Raw genomic sequence first — 16,440 nt, forward strand, 5'->3', positions numbered from 1 at the left:
GGCACACACTGATCTCGTGCCCTCATTGGTCATATGCGCGTTCATGTGTGTTGGGGGAGGGGCTCTGTGAGGAAGTCTGAAGGAAGGGGCAGATTTTTTTCGGCTGCATATTTTCAAACTCTAGCGCAGTCGAGCTGGTTTCTCCATTCTTACCTCCCCCACCTTTAAGTGATTCCACCATTGATTTCTGTCTTTGTTTTGCAGTTTGTTTTGAACATGTCCTGATGTTTCTGTGTTGTAGTCAGAAGTGTAAAGAGGTGGAGTCCGAGGCTCCTCAGGAGGAGCAGGTGGGCGAGGGATCCTCTGCCCCCCCGACTCTCTCTGGGATTCCTGCTCTGATGCTTCTGCTCTGCAGCGCTCTGCATCTGATAACCTGTGAGTCTCATAAGCACTCACATCCCATCTGACTGTCAATAAAAAACGGAAGAAACGACACGACTGCGGCAAACAAAACGCATCGTCCACACTGCACAATATCTACTATTGAGTGCGACTGTAACTGAGACGTAGTTTAGTTTAATATGTTTAGTTTATTCTGTCGGTTTCAACTTTAATTTACAAGTTTTCAAACTTTATACAGAAATGTTGTCGAACAAATCTCCACACTTGTTATCAAATAATAATATTCAGTATATTGATTCCTGCTCGATTCCCAAATCTAGATTGTTGCTTTTATATTATTATAATATTCACCTTGTTTCCCCCTAAGGTGCTATAACGTGACATTTCTAACTGGGATCATTTCAATAATTACTTAATCTAATTATTTATGTTTTAATTTAAAAACAAAATTGTATTATTATTATAATATAATAACCTTTTTATTCTTATTGTTAATGATATTTTGGCTAGTTTAACACGCATACATATATAATAAATGTAGTGTCTGTGCAAGGGCAGCTGCAATGGAATAAATCTACTCTTCAGACCAGGGGTGTCAAACTCAATATCATCGCGGGCCACACTAGAATTATGGTAGCTCTCAAAGGGCCGGTGGTAACTTTAAGACTATATAAATATACATCGATAAATATAAAATATATATAAAATAATGTATTATTTTACAATATTTCCTCTGCATTGGATTATTATCGGATAGGGTAATAACTTCACAATTAACTACGTCTGAAAGCAGAAGTCTAGGGCAAATAATTGCAAGTCTCTTCGGTGTGCATCTCACAGAATGAGATGCATTGTGGGACATGTAGTTTATGGGCAACGTGCTCCTGTAAAGCGTAACAAGCTCTTGTAGGCCACATAAAACGAAGTGGCGGGCCGGATTTGGCCCCCGGGCCTTGAGTTTAACACCCCTGCTCTAGACTTTTAAAATATGTATATTTATAATAAAACACACCCCAAACAAAAACGAAAGGTGAAATATCTACAAACAAATTTAGAGAATATTCAACCTTTTCTCATAAATGTACTCTCCTCTAATCTTAGCGCTTTCTCTTCAGGGTTTTTATATCTTTTGTATTATTTAAATTATTAACAAGAGCCCTAAAGTTGTCATAAATGTTGATAATCGTAGGGCTTCCTCTCTTATTGACGGAACACATGTTACTATTATATATTAAAGTATTTGTTGTTGTGTGATCAGGAGCTCAGCGCGGCGGCGTCCTGACGATCGACGCGAGCACTGAGGACCGCAACGACTGCTGTACACACACTTCCTGTCTGCGTGACACACTTCCTGTCTTCGGGACACAACAGACACATCGCCATGGAGACGCTGACGTGACGAACGATTGGACAGAAAACTTTGCTTTGACTTGAACTGATGAGACGTTCACTGACGCCGCCGCTTCACCACTGTTTGATTTTTTAGAGTTTATTTCTTCGTGAAGCTTAGCTGCTGCTTTTTTAACTTCCTGCTGATGCTTTGTCACACTTTAGCCTGTTTTAATATTAATTATTCAAGTTTAATCCTCTGTCTTTACTTCTTACTGTTATTTCTCCTGAAAATCCACATGCTGAGAATAGAGACAGTAAATGTCCTGAAAATGCCAGAGGTAGAGGAAGTATTAAAACCTCAAGTTAAAGTCCTGCTTTCAAAATGTAACTTTGGTTAAAATACAAAAGTATTAGCATTAAAATATAACTACACTTAACTTGAATACTTGAGTTCCATATCTGATAAAGCACTTTTCACCAGTGATAAGCCTACGTGCTGCATTCAAGAACTCTATATTTTACAGTGAATCATTAATTTGCAGCATTTCTCTGCTTCTTCTTAAACAGAAAGGAAGTGAACCTTTTCAAAATGAGAGCAGATGATTCTCCTCTCTGCTGGTTTGTTTAACCCTCCTGTTGTCTTCGGGTCAAATCTGACCGATTTACTACTTTCATCAATCTTAACTTTTTAGTTTTACATTCGATTGCATTAAGGCTTCATGATATCCTTCACAGTAGACATTTGAACATATAAAATAGCTGATCACCACTTTCATTGAATTTTGGATGATTTAGTCAACTTTGTAACACCATGGTGTTCCCGGTCACACACACACACACACACACACACACACACACACACCAGAGGAAAACACACAGTCACACGTACACTGCGTATCATGCTGCATTCAGGACATGTTTTTAAAAGCAAATATACGTAGTGTATTTTTGAAATATTACAGTGCTTCATTGATGGATTATTAGGAGCACAAGTGTCAAGGCCTGCCTTTGGCCTTCTTCTGTGTAATGTTGCTTTAACAGACACACACCAACCAGGAGAAGACTCACAACGTCTACAAAGAAACATGAATAGACGACAAAGAGACACAAAATGACCGCAGAAAAGACCGAAAGTGAAAACAAAGATATAACAATGAACACAAATAGGCCCAGAATTATTATTTAAAAAACTGCAGAGACAAAATGACCACAAAGACACATACAACGACTACAGGACTCACAACACAACAACACAATGAGGCTACACAACTAACAGAACAATTTGACACATTTCCCGCTCGTATGTGCCCCTCCCCCACACGGATCACACCTGGCACACGCAATACATGTTCAGTGTCTGTTCTTCAGTGGCGGTTCTAGACCAATTTGACTGGGGGGGCCAGTTATTTTCTGAGGGGGGCCCAATAAATGCAGGACGAAAAAGAGAACTAGACAGTATGAAGTAATTGCGCATAAGAAAACAATGCAATACAGTTATTGGTATTTGTTTCAGTACACTTACTTATTTCAGATAGATCTTATAGTTATTACTGTTAGCTTCAGCTTAAGTTATAGTGCAATGTTTGCACTAACACATTTAACATTTTTAAAAAAATGCATTGTTAGGGGGGCCAGAGGTCAGTGTTAGCGGGCCACTGCCCCCCCTAGAACCGCCCCTGCTGTTCTTTGTAGATGTACTGCAGTTGTTCATGTATACCAGTAGTCTGATACAATATGTACAGTTTGAAAGGGTGTTAAATGAAATTTGGTGATGATTAAAGCAGTTAAAACAGGACCGCGAATACCAAAAGTTAGGGGGACGGGGACGAAGACAATAGGAGGGTTAAAGAAAGTCCAATCTACTAAAGACAGGTGAACGAGTTCCTGTTAATACCTGAAATCTGGTCTCTTCCTGGACCACGTATTGTTAAATAATGAGGATGAAGAGGAGTAAGAACCATATACTGTATATAAGAAGAAGGCGAGGAGGTTGTTCTCTATATTTTGTCAAAGAGGCAGAAAAACGTGTCAGGATTGTTTGTGTTTGTTTCTTTCTGAACGCAGCTTGACGAAGCAACGACTCGACTTTTAGAAGCTTTTATCTAATTTGGGGACGGGTGGGGCAGGGGGGGGTTTGAGGACGGGTTGAATGTCTTATGAGGATTAATAAACCTGAAAAGTTTCTAACATGTTGTCGTTGTCTTGATTTACGTTGAGGTATTCATGAAATGAGATCGACTCGAATAAGAAACTGTGTTATTGTATGATTAGAAAGTCAAGCCTAGTTATTTACATATGATAAAAAAAATTATCATATTTTTTATTTTATGGACAGAAATTTTTATCATCTCAAAAAACTGAGGCTTTAAATACTTGCAAATATTATTTTTTGTGATTGTTTTAATATTTTTGGGAGTAACTCTAACTCTAATATCCTGTATTTTATTTTTGCACTAGCAGATTTGACCAACAGATGGCGCTATTTCACTGTAAAATGCTTCAAAACGGCATGTTGCTTCAGGGGCAGATTACTGCTAATGAGTACTTGAAGTACCACATTTAAAAGCATGTGGAATTTGTTGTTGTTGTATTAACTCATTTAAAAATAATTGATGCAATGTCTCATATGTATTTTACTTGATACTGGGGGTAGTAAAATATGTAATAATATGTATATCATGTTTGTTAATCAATTAAGGTTAATGTAGTGCAGTAAAAAGTAATAATTACCCCTGAGATTTAAATCGCTTTCAAATACTCCAGTGAAGTACAAGCACCTACACATTGTATACAAGTGCAGAGTATTCAGGTGTTAAAGTACACACTTAATTTATTATGTATTATTAAGATTGTTTATTGATCCTCCTGTGAGAGTCAGCAGGTGATGTTTTCCCACAGTTCAGTCTGCCAGAAGGGGGCGGGGCCTGTCGCTGTAACAAGCCAATGATGAGTGGGCGTGGAGCCACGACTGATAAACATCTGAGCCAATCAGACAGTAACAGGTCCCAGAGGAGAGAGGGGGCGTGTTTCAATTTGTGTGTGTGTGTGTGTGTGTGTGTGTGTGTGTGTGTGTGTGTGTGTGTGCGTGTGTGTGTGTGTGTGTGTGTGTGTGTGTGTGTGTGTCCTAGCATTACTATACTTGTGGGGACACATCTTTTTACACAGTCACGTGTGGGGACTCGGTTCCCTTATGGCAGTGGTTCTCAAACTTTTTCTGTCATTCCCCGCTTTGAACAGGTGGGCCTTTTCAAGCCCCACCTGTTCCTCATCGCTCCAATAAAATGGTAGGCCAAGCTTAAAATTGTCAAATGTATCGTTCTATAACAGGGGTCTCCAACTTTTTTTAGGTTGAGGGTTACTTTCAAAAAATAAAACAAGTTGTGAGCTACTTTCACTCCTCTTTTTTGTTTTTTTGCAGTGTATATATTTAGCACATTCTAACATTATTATATGCTACCTTTAACCTTTGAGTGCTGTTTGGGTCTGTGGGACCCGTTTGCAGTGTTTACTAAAATAAAATGTAGCAATTTAATTATTTTAACCTGCTTTATTTGGTGGTGGACGTCACATCCTCGAGGGTCCGGGGGCATGCACCCCCAGGAAGATTTTTTTTAAATGTTGAAGTTAAATGCATCAATCTGGTGCACTTTGAGCTAGGGCTGCTCAATTAAATCGTATTTTAATCGCAATTACGATTTTGGCTTGCAACGATTATGAAAACAACATAATCGAAATAAAACGATTTTATTTATTTTTTAAATAGGTTTTTCAGTTGAATTATACTTAAAGTTCAGGGTAATCAACTGTTAAAAACATACTTTTCAAATTATTTTCTTCAATAAATCGATGTTTTCAAAGTAAATGGTTAATCGTTTTTAATAATCGTGATATCAATTATTGACCCAAATAATCGAGATTATGATTTTTGCCATAATCGAGCAGCCCTACTTTGAGCCCAACATGAATTTATGGATACAGCTCTCAACACTCAGATGAAAGGGCGCTGTATACTTTTCAATAATCCAAACATCTTTAGAATATGATCACAACAAATCATTTAAACTTGTTTATTCTATCTTATGTTACCGAGTTAGCATTCTTTCTTTTTATTTATGCATATTTGACTAATCACTCCCCTTTTAAACTTTTTACTGTCCTATAGTACACATTGGAATGATTTCTCACTTTATTTTGTACAACTTTATTAAATAGATAAAGGAGTGCTCTCTCTCTTGCTCTCTCTCTCTCGCTCTCTCTCTCGCTCCACATTGCTTTTCTTCCTGACTGCAACGCTGTTGTGTGTCTGTGAGAGCGTTTCACACGTGTGTATGAGAGATTTTTACCAGTGGCGAGCCTGTCTCTGAGGGCCTAAGATATTCTACAAAATAATATTTAAAAACATTAAAACAAATTATATTTTTCTTTATATATTTATATATGTTTTTAGTAATATTTGTCATTAGTTTTACCAAAAATAACTTGATTAAATTGTATTTAAAATAACATTCCCAAAGAAATAAATCCTTTGAATCTGCCTATTCAGTTTCTGTTTGAATGTGAAGGGTTAAATGAAAGAAGCTCGTCTCTTCGAGGTGAAGCTAGGAGCTGATTGGACGTCCAGCTGTGAATTCACAGAGGGTCGCTATAGTAACTGAACGAGAGTAATGTCAAATGACTGTACAATTGACCAATCATATCTTCCCTCTAAATGGGTGGGCTTTATCATCGCGGACTTTATGACAAGTTCCGCCCGCTGTGAAACGTTTCTTGTTTCCATAGCAACAACAACTGTCAACAGCGTAAACTTGCCTTCAAAATAAAAGCATGCCAAATTACACTTAAGACATACAACTGCAACGAAAGTAACAAACACAATGCAATATCCTTTTCAATTTCAAAGAACACAAATTGGGTTATCTACAGGTGTTGTTTTGTGTGGTAGAGGGTCGCTTTTCATTGATACGTTTTGCACCCCGGGCGGGCCGTGGTTTTGACATTCCACCAGTGTATAAATAATAAATAAATGTGTTTTTTTTTTTTTAAATAATTTTTTTTTTTCGCGACCCACCTATCACATCTCTGCGCCCCACACTTTGAGAAATGCTGGGTTAGAGCAATGCGAGTATTCGCATCGCGTCCGTTGTGAACGCAGAATAATGCAGTTCAGAAACCTGTTCTGACGCTTTTAAAAGCAAGTTTTAACAGTGCGAGGGGGCCAAAGGTCATGGTGTCCGTAGGAGGTTCAATTATTTGTGGGGCTTAACTGCCAGACCGAGGGGCTACGACGGCCGCCGTGAATGACCGCCATAAAGAAAAGGAATTGGTAACCATCCGGATCGGATCTCTCACACACACACTTTTTTGAAATATTACAGTGCTTCATTGATGGATTATAAGGAGCAAACGTGTCAAGGCCTGCCTTTGTCCTTCTTCTGTATAATGTTGCTTTAATAGACACACACTGCTACGTTCCCTCCAAATCTAGGGGTACGAAGGGGAGGAACAAAACAGAGAAATGACCAGGCACGAGAAAAAAGAGGAAACTGATCTCTGAAGCCACGAGCAGGTGTTTTAATGGACGAAAAGAACATGGGCTCGCCAGCCAATTTGCGCAGTAAACGAATGTACCAATGTATACAGGAACACAACTCTTAATAATTGATAAAACACAGGCCTCACACAGAGACAGAGACAGAGACATGCTGCACACGCGCAGCCAGAGGAGAAGGAGAGAGACCACTGCAGCCTTCCTCGGGTCCTTTATGGAGGCCCTGATTGGGGATTGGGAGCACCTGGGGGAGAGGCTGCACCTGGAGACAATCAGGGAGAGAGAGAGACACACACACAAAACCACACACACACAAGCACCAACTGCGGCACGGAACACCCCCCCCCCCATAAAACACACGTTATACTGCTCACAAGCAGCCAACACACACACACACACACACACAAATCGCTCTGAGCCAGGTCCACACCCACCGCTCCAGAGCCAGGAACACCCACAGCACTGTCACAGACGGACGCAGAACTTAACTGCTACTCACCACTCTGTCGCATTGCATCTGGGTGCCGGTCTTTTGGCTTTTCCACAGACCGCTTGGAAGCTGCCACCTGCTTCTTCCGAGCTACACACTCTGCCACTCGATGACCAGGGTCAAGACAAAAGAAACACAATCTCTTTTTCTTGGGTCCTGGAAGAGAAACAGAATGAGCATGTTACGAGCCCTCCGGAAACCAACACGACGAGGAGAATCGCTCCGAGCCAAAACACCACTGTGTGAAAGCACAATCCCTTCCTCATCCGCCATAGTGGCGGCCTGCTTTCGCTTCCAAGCTGCACTGTCTGCTATCAAATGACCAGGGCTATGACAAAAGAAACAAGGCTTTTCTGGCTTGGGACCTGATACTGGAAAACGGGCACGGGGAACGTATGTGTCGCGAGCTCTATGGTAAAAATCTCGCTGAGGGGAATCACGCTCTTGATGAGGGGGATCACGCTGGGAAAAACACTTTTATGTGTAAGTGCAAACTCGTCTGAGTGGCAGCCTGCTGAAGGGTAGATACTTTTCGCTCATTTAAATGATACAGTAGGCCTACGCTCTGGTAGACAGTTTTTAAATTCCTCCAGCATCATTAGTTCACACATTGAGGTAATGTCATCAGCTTTACAAGCTCTACACCACCTGTCAAAGAGGATGTTCTTCTCCCTCGCGAAGTCCACATAAGTTTGGCCAGAAATGTTCTTCAGGCCGCGGAAACGTCATATGCCCTGAGAAGAGCACCTTTCACTTTGTCATACAACATACAATCCTCGACAGAAAGAGAAGAGCAAGCCTCCTGCCTTGCCGAGTAGCTTGCACTGTACAAGCAGCCTATAGGCCCACACGTCTTCTGGCCAGCGCAGAGCAGCAGCAATGCGCTCAAATGCACCAAAGAAGGTCTCCACTGCTGACTCACGAAAGACAGGGACCAGCTGAATGTTGCTACCGACATCAAAAGCAGCAGCAGAACCTGACACTGGTTGTGTACCCGAAGAGGTACCAACTGAACCTGTCCGCATCTAACTTTCTGATCTCCCCCCTGAGCTGAAACTCTCGCTCACGCGCCTCCTTCTCCCACTGTAGACGAGCTAACCTCACTTTCAACCTGGCATCTAATTTAGAACCAGTATGAGAGGACTCACTCAACACAAGGGAGGCCATACTAAACACAAACTAATTTTCAACACTCACAGTTAAATCACCTCACTCAACAACAGGCAACATATCTGAGGCTACACACACATCGACTCTTTCAAATAACGAACTTCCCCAGATCCTGCCTACCAATCACTTACTAACTATCTTCTGGAGCGTGCCGGGCTCGAGGCGATTTTAAAGGCAAACATCAGCGGCTGAAACGCCTGCCCCCAACAGGGACTAAATCCCCACCCAGGATTACCCCGAAAATAGAAAAGGCAAAATAATCTCTGTCCTGTTGCGTTTCCTGAAAGTGAATGTTTTATGAGGATTAATAAACCTGAACAGTTTCTAACACGTTGTCTTCGTCTTGATTTACGTTGAGGTATTCATCAAATGAGAAAGACTTGAATAAGAAACTCTTATTGTATGATTAGCAAGTCAAGCCTAGTTATTTACTTATGATAAAAATAGAGCATTTTTATATTTTAATTGTACTTTTAGTGCTTGTATGTTTGAAATGGGATAAGGACTGAAGTTACAGTATTTAAATAATATTTTATGGATGTTAAAAAACTGAGGCTTTAAATACTTCCAAATATTTGTTTTGTTACTGTTGTAATGTTTTTGGGGGGTCATAGCTAGTCAGTAATTATGCTATAACTGAAATATTCATTATTTATTTTTGCACTAGCAGGTTTGACCAACAGATGGCGCTATTTCATTGTAAAATGCTTCAAAACGGCATGTCGCTTCAGGGGCAGATGACTGATGATGAGTACTTGAAGTACCACATTTAAAAGCATGTCGAATTTGTTGTTGTATTAATTGATGAAAAATAATTGATGCAATGTTTCATATATATTTTACTTGATACTGGGGGTAGTCCAATCTGTAATCATGTTACATTACATGTCATTTGTTAGACGCTTTTATCCAAAGTGACTTACTGTGGACAATCCGTGAAGTGTCTTGCCCAGGGACACAACGACATGCTGACTGCAGTGGGACTCGAACTTGTTATCCTCAGATCCGAAGTCCAGCACACTGAGCCACAGCCAGTATATGTATATCATGTTTGTTAATCAATTAAACCAGATTAATGTAGTGACGTAAAAAGTACATAATTTCCCCTGAGATTTAAATCGAGGAGAATTAGCAGAGCGTTCAAATACTCCAGTGAAGTACAAGTACCTACAAAGTGTACACAATTGCAGCTTACATGTAATCCTACAGTATTCAGGGGATAAAGTACACACTTAATTTATTATGTATTATTAAGATTGTTTATTGATCCTCCTGTGAGAGTCAGCAGGTGATGTTTTCCCACAGTTCAGTCTGCCAGAAGGGGGCGGGGCCTGTCGCTGTAACAAGCCAATGATGAGTGGGCGTGGAGCCACGACTGATAAACATCTGAGCCAATCAGACAGTAACAGGTCCCAGAGGAGAGAGGGGGCGTGTTTCAATTAGTGTGTGTGTGTGTGTGTGTGTGTGTGTGTGTGTGTGTGTGTGTGTGTGTGTGTGTGTGTGTGTGTGTGTGTGTGTGTGTGTGTGTGTGTGTGTGTGTGTGTGTGTGTGTGTGTGTGTGTGTGTGTGTGTGTGTGTGTGTGTGTGTGTGTGTGTGTGTGTGTGTGATGGTGCTTCAGTCTCAGTTCCCACCTCTGTCTAGTTCTGCAGTGTTTTATTGTGTCTGTTTATCTGATCGGAGCATCTTTTCTGCTAAGTGACAAAAGACAGAGGAGAGAAGTATTCAGGGCCTTTACTGCAGTACATTTACTAAAAGCACACATAGAAAATAGTTTCCATCTTTCTTTTAAATCCTTAGTTAGGTAAAAGTTTGTATCAGCAAAACATTCTATCAGTGTAACCCTACATCTCCTGGAAACATCTACTGTACCTTTGAGGTACTTTTTTGAGTACTCTACCAGGTGTTTTTAACTATGTCAGTGCACAGATTGTGTCACATCGATAACATTACAATCATGCAAGACAGTCATGAAGCTTTACAGAAGTGTAGCGATGAAAATGATCAGTCATTTAAAAAATGGGAGTGTAAGAGACCACCTGGTAAACAATGCAAATATAAAAAACAAATATCCCAAAAGACATGCAAATGAAGAAACATCTGCACCAACTAGATAACACGTGTGCAGCATTCAGAAAACATTCACCAACCTGACGAAACATGCGCAGCGTTTACAAATAAATGAAAGGCTAAAAAAGCTCAAAACACAACGTTACGGGGACACTAAAAAGTGACGCACACAGCTGGGAACGGAGCGCTTGTTGGCGTTCTGGGATTATAAAGTTGGCCAAATGTCTCTGTTGTTGGAGAGTATAGCTAATAGGTTGTATCAGCTTATTTTAGATGTGATCACTTCCTTCAGATAATATTTGTATCTGCTGCAAGCTAGCTAGCTGATGTAGCTAACCTAGTCATTTCAATACTGACAACAGTGTCAACAAGCGCTCCGGTCCAAGCTGTGTGCGTCACCTTTTAGTGTCCCCTGGTTTCTGTGGTTTTTGGGGCTGCAGTGTGTTTATCTAAAGGAAGTATTTTAGGCCTTTGTGTTTGCACCTGTCGGCCACTATAATAACCGCATCTGTGGTAATAAAATTGACCGTAATTACCTCTGAGAGAGGAGTTGAAGTATAAGGTAGAATACATTGAAAATATCCAAGCAAATGTGTTTAGTTACCTTTCACCTCTGCTGACACGACGGATCAGATAAAGGGAGACAATGACACGCTGTGGAAAGAGACAGAGGTGGGAACTGGGTCTGAAGCATCACACACGCACGCACGCGGACACACACACACTCTAATTGAAACACGCCCCCTCTCTCCTCTGGGACCTGTTACTGTCTGATTGGCTCAGATGTTTATCAGTCGTCGGCTCCACGCCCACTCATCATTGGCTTGTTACAGCGACAGGCCCCGCCCCCTCCTGGCAGACTGAACTGTGGGAAAAATAACCCTCAATTAATAGGATGATTAGTTTCTTGATTAATGGGGTAGTCTATAAAAGGAAACGTCTTGAAATATTTTGATGTCAGTCCAAAATCCAAAATATCTAATTTCATTTGATACAAACATGGAAAAGCAGAACATCTATATTTTTCAGAGGCTAAAATCTGCATTTTCAAATATTTAACACTAACCCAGAGGTGGAAGGAGTACTTAGCTTGTACTTAAGTAAAAGTAGAAGTACCAGAGTGTAGGAATACTCTGTTACAGTGAAAGTCCTGCATTCAAAATGTTCCTCAAGTGAAAGTAGAAAAGTATTCTCATCTAAATATAGTGAAAGACAGTAAAAGTAGTCGTTGTGCAGATTGGTCCATTTCAGAATAATATATATGATATGTTTTATAATGATTGATCATGAAAGTGTTTTCAAAGCTGGTGAAGGTGCAGCTAGTCTGAAGTACTTTGTAGACTGCAGGGTAGCTGGTGGAGGTGCAGCTAGTCTGAAGTACTTTGTAGACTGCAGGGTAGCTGGTGGAGGTGCAGCTAGTCTGAAGTACTTTGTAGACTGTAGGGTAGCTGGTGAAGGTGCAGCTAGTCTGAAGTACTTTGTAGACTGCAGGGTAGCTGGTGGAGGTGCAGCTAGTCTGAAGTACTTTGTAGACTGTAGGGTAGCTGGTGAAGGTGCAGCTAGTCTGAAGTACTTTGTAGACTGCAGGGTAGCTGGTGGAGGTGCAGCTAGTCTGAAGTACTTTGTAGACTGCAGGGTAGCTGGTGGAGGTGCAGCTAGTCTGAAGTACTTTGTAGACTGCAGGGTAGCTGGTGGAGGTGCAGCTAGTCTGAAGTACTTTGTAGACTGTAGGGTAGCTGGTGAAGGTGCAGCTAGTCTGAAGTACTTTGTAGACTGCAGGGTAGCTGGTGGAGGTGCAGCTAGTCTGAAGTACTTTGTAGACTGCAGGGTAGCTGGTGGAGGTGCAGCTAGTCTGAAGTACTTTGTAGACTGCAGGGTAGCTGGTGGAGGTGCAGCTAGTCTGAAGTACTTTGTAGACTGCAGGGTAGCTGGTGGATTTACTCCAGGTGGAACTAAAGGCTGATTCAACACTTGATTAGATTTCACATCATTCATCCACATCTGTAGAGTAACTAAAGGGATTAAATACGTGCAGTGGAGTAGAAGTACACATTTTACTTCTGAACTGTAGGGAGTAGAACTACAAAGAAGTATACAAATTATATCCTCAAGTAAAGTACCTCAATATTGTACTTAAGTTCAGTACGTGAGTAAATGTACTTAGTTACTTTACACCTCTAAGTTTCTACTCGTGTTTCTTGGTGTCCAGCATTAAAAATATGGTATTTACCTCAATGTATTTTTAAAATAAACTAAGCGAATAAATGCATTATTAAACATCAACACGTATAAAATATTCATAATGACAAATAAATCACTGAAAGTGTCATTTTTTATAAATATTTATTGATCTGTCACCTCACAGAAACATTTTGCATCGCAGATGAACATAACATAATAACATATTTTACAAAAGTGTTAAAACAATAAAAGCACCAACAGTTCCTTCACAATAAAAGAAACTCAATCTGGTTACTGATTATTCTGCTTCTTCTTCTCTGACAGAAATAACACACGTCGCAGCATCTCGTTATAACAGAACACAATCTAGCATTTTAATAATGACTGAATGCTGCACTATGTGAATATCACACGCACTCTCAGGCCGATACAACAATGTGTTTCTAAAGGACTGCTCCACTGTTTCAATGAATACTTCATCATCTTTGTTTCACCTCTCCAGGTCCACGGGCGATCGTTGTAGAGATTTCAAGTCTCTTTGTAGAGATTTCAAGTCTCGTTGTAGAGATTTCAAGTCTCTTCCTCGATCACACGTTTCTTTGAGTGTCCTTTTGCAGTGGGGGGCCCCAGACACCTTCAGCCCCCGGCCCATTAAGACCCTTCATTACTCCATCCATGGCTGGAGGAACTGCAGAAGTCCTCCACAGTCCTGGTCGTCCATCAGACCGTCTCCACAGCTGGAGTTCGGAGACGACCCTTCTTCCTCCTCCTCCTCCTCCTCCTCCTCCTCGTCTTCCTCCTGATCCACGCTGCCCGAGCGGCCCCTGGTTGCCACGGTGATGCCGTCCTGCTCCGTCACCACCTGCTCCAGGAAGCCGATGTAGCGCAGGGCGAGGCGCAGTATCTCGTTCTTGCTGAGCTTCCTGTCGGGGGGGTGCGTGGGGATGAGGCTCCGCAGGTCGCTGAACGCTCCGTTAACGTTCTGCTGACGCCAACGCTCCCGACTGTTGGTGCTCACCTGGCGGGGGAGAGAGTCTGCGGGGGAGAGAGGAGAGGGAGAGAGGTCAGCTGGAGGCGAGAGGTCTGAACAGGAACCTTTTTTTGATTTTGATCATTATCATTTTTGTACGATCATATTGTCCCTTGCTTGATGCACGATCAATAACAACAAAAAACAACAATGTTCAATCCATTCTGCTTTCTGTGACGAATACAATTATTAGTAGGTTTTAGTGTGTCGTCTTATTTTAATGTGTTTTCCAGATGAATGTATTTACGCATCTTTTCAGGTATACTCTGTGGACATTGAAATATCAATTCCTTATTTTTATAATATATTTATTTAAGGTCAATGTTTGTGGTCGTATTTCCATCGGTCTTATCTTTTTTTTTTTTTTTTAAGTAGGGTACAATGGATAAATTAACTTTGATATCAAATCGAATACGATGTGTTCTGGTTGTAAACTCACCGGGACTGATCTTGTAGGAAGTCGTCCTTTGTTTCATCTTGATGCTTTGATCTGGATCACTGCTGAGAGAAACACAGAGATAGATGTTACAGTTAGAAACACACTTTAAAACACACGAGTTTGTCAAAGATATCGATGTCATGTTGTTTAAAGCAAATAATATATAGTGACTGCTTCCTGTCTTCCATCGAAAGGTCAAAGGTCAGAGAGAATATAGCTGTACTGACAGGTTAACAGAATCATGTTTTGTTGAATATTTTACAGAGACTAACTTCAGTGTTTACATTCATTTGATATTTCCTAATTTCCTAATATCGACATGAAGGATCCCAGCACAATGCATATTGTCTGTACTGTGAACTCGTGTACATCCCCCTATTATTTTGTACTACACACAACTATATTATATATTTTACATAATTATGTGAATGTACTTCTGTTCATTGTCTTTTTTCTTTCTTTTATATTTATGATTTTTTTACTTTTGCAGTAAGCTACTTGTATTTTATGTATTTGTTATTAATGTGTTTATTGATTATCATGCTATGAACACCAAAAGCAAACCTACTACTGCCTGCATTTTTGTTGTAATTATACTGAGTTCAGAGTGGGCTACTGTAATACAAGTTTTCTGTGTAAACTAAATACAAGATATACATACCACAACCTTAGTCAAATAATAAGCAACCTAGTTTTTAAAACAGGCATAACAAACAAACAAACAATTCACGTTAAAAACAAGTATTTTCTGTTTCACCTGTTGGAGGTGTGGAAGTCTCGTCCAATCAGCGGAGGTCTCAGCTGGTTGATCCGGGTTTGGCGCTGTGTTTCCGGGGCAGCAGTCAGTCGGTTGTCCGGTGTCTCTCTGGAGCTTCAGGTTCCTTCGGTCTCCTCTCGTCTCCTCCTCGTCTGTTTTATACTCAGCGTTTGCCTCTCTGCGTGTCGTGATGCGTCGTTTCCATAGAGATGCCATTAATTGTAGACAGTCCCATTAACCCGAGGGTCCCAGGAAGCAGCACCCCAGGGACCCGCAGGAGCCAGAGGGGCCGCCTCTCCCCACCCCCGCTGGAGGAGTCGTGTTTTCCGGCGTCTCCCCCTCCGTCACGACCCGGAGCTCTGGCTGGTTGTCGCCCCAACAAACACACCCCCTTTTCACTATCTGTTGTATTTATCTGAGACAACTCATGTTAGAATATTCCCACCACCAGCAGCGAATGAAAAGTGAACGTCTCAGCTACAAATAAATATGTTTAATATTGTGAATGCTTTGAGGGTTTTTTAATTAGAAGATTTTCTATAAAAGTAATTTTGTGTATCTGTGCCAACAAACCTATTTGAACATTTAACTTGAACAACATTTAATAGATATCTGCAAAAATTGCACAGCTTTTTTTAAATTGTTCATCTTTTTTTCTCAAAACCGCCAAAACGGTGGCCAGCAAGTGCAACAAGTGGATGCTTTTTACAATGAAATTGATCCTTTTCATTGTCTAATACTTTGTACTTCAATGAATACATTTCAAAGGCAAATGTTTATATTTTATCTGAGTACTTTATTTTACAAATTCAGATTAGTAGCTACAAGTATAAACTATGTCGAATTTTGAGAAAGACTCATTATTTTATGATGAAAAAAAGGAAAAGTCAGAGTACAATATGTTGAAAAAATCATAGTATGTAACATGACAAAAACACAAGATAATATGTAAAATAAATCATAGTGTAATATGTCGAAAAATATGATAAAAAGTCATAAAATAATGTCGAAAATATCATGAAAGAAGTCTATATAAAATATAGAAAAGGTAATAGTATAGTAAGTATGAAAAAAGTCATAATG

At 40.5% G+C, this 16,440-nt stretch overlaps 1 protein-coding gene and 1 long non-coding RNA gene across 3 annotated transcripts; one reads left to right on the forward strand and one right to left on the reverse strand.

Moving 5' to 3' along the window:
• Positions 1–93: 93 nt before the first annotated feature.
• LOC139433698 (uncharacterized) lies at positions 94–3,861 on the forward strand. Its single transcript, XR_011643084.1, has 2 exons — positions 94–375; positions 1,601–3,861. It is a non-coding gene; the product is annotated as an uncharacterized lncRNA (long non-coding RNA).
• A 9,452-nt stretch (positions 3,862–13,313) lies between these two features.
• On the reverse strand, positions 13,314–15,708 carry LOC117445864 (T-cell acute lymphocytic leukemia protein 1 homolog). 2 transcript variants are annotated; one of them, XM_034081768.1, is made up of 3 exons: positions 15,358–15,708; positions 14,601–14,659; positions 13,314–14,166 (listed from the first exon to the last, which is right to left on the reverse strand). In XM_034081768.1, exons 2-3 carry the CDS (start codon positions 14,635–14,637, stop codon positions 13,796–13,798), a joined length of 408 nt encoding a protein of 135 aa, XP_033937659.1. In that variant the 5' UTR covers positions 14,638–14,659; positions 15,358–15,708; the 3' UTR covers positions 13,314–13,795. The 2 variants fall into 2 exon arrangements, with proteins under 2 accessions (XP_033937659.1, XP_033937658.1); XM_034081767.1 differs by having other exon boundaries at positions 14,601–14,662.
• Between the last annotated feature and the right edge of the window lie 732 nt (positions 15,709–16,440).

This window comes from Pseudochaenichthys georgianus, chromosome 4 (assembly GCF_902827115.2).
Source record: "Pseudochaenichthys georgianus chromosome 4, fPseGeo1.2, whole genome shotgun sequence".
Taxonomy (NCBI): domain Eukaryota; kingdom Metazoa; phylum Chordata; class Actinopteri; order Perciformes; family Channichthyidae; genus Pseudochaenichthys; species Pseudochaenichthys georgianus.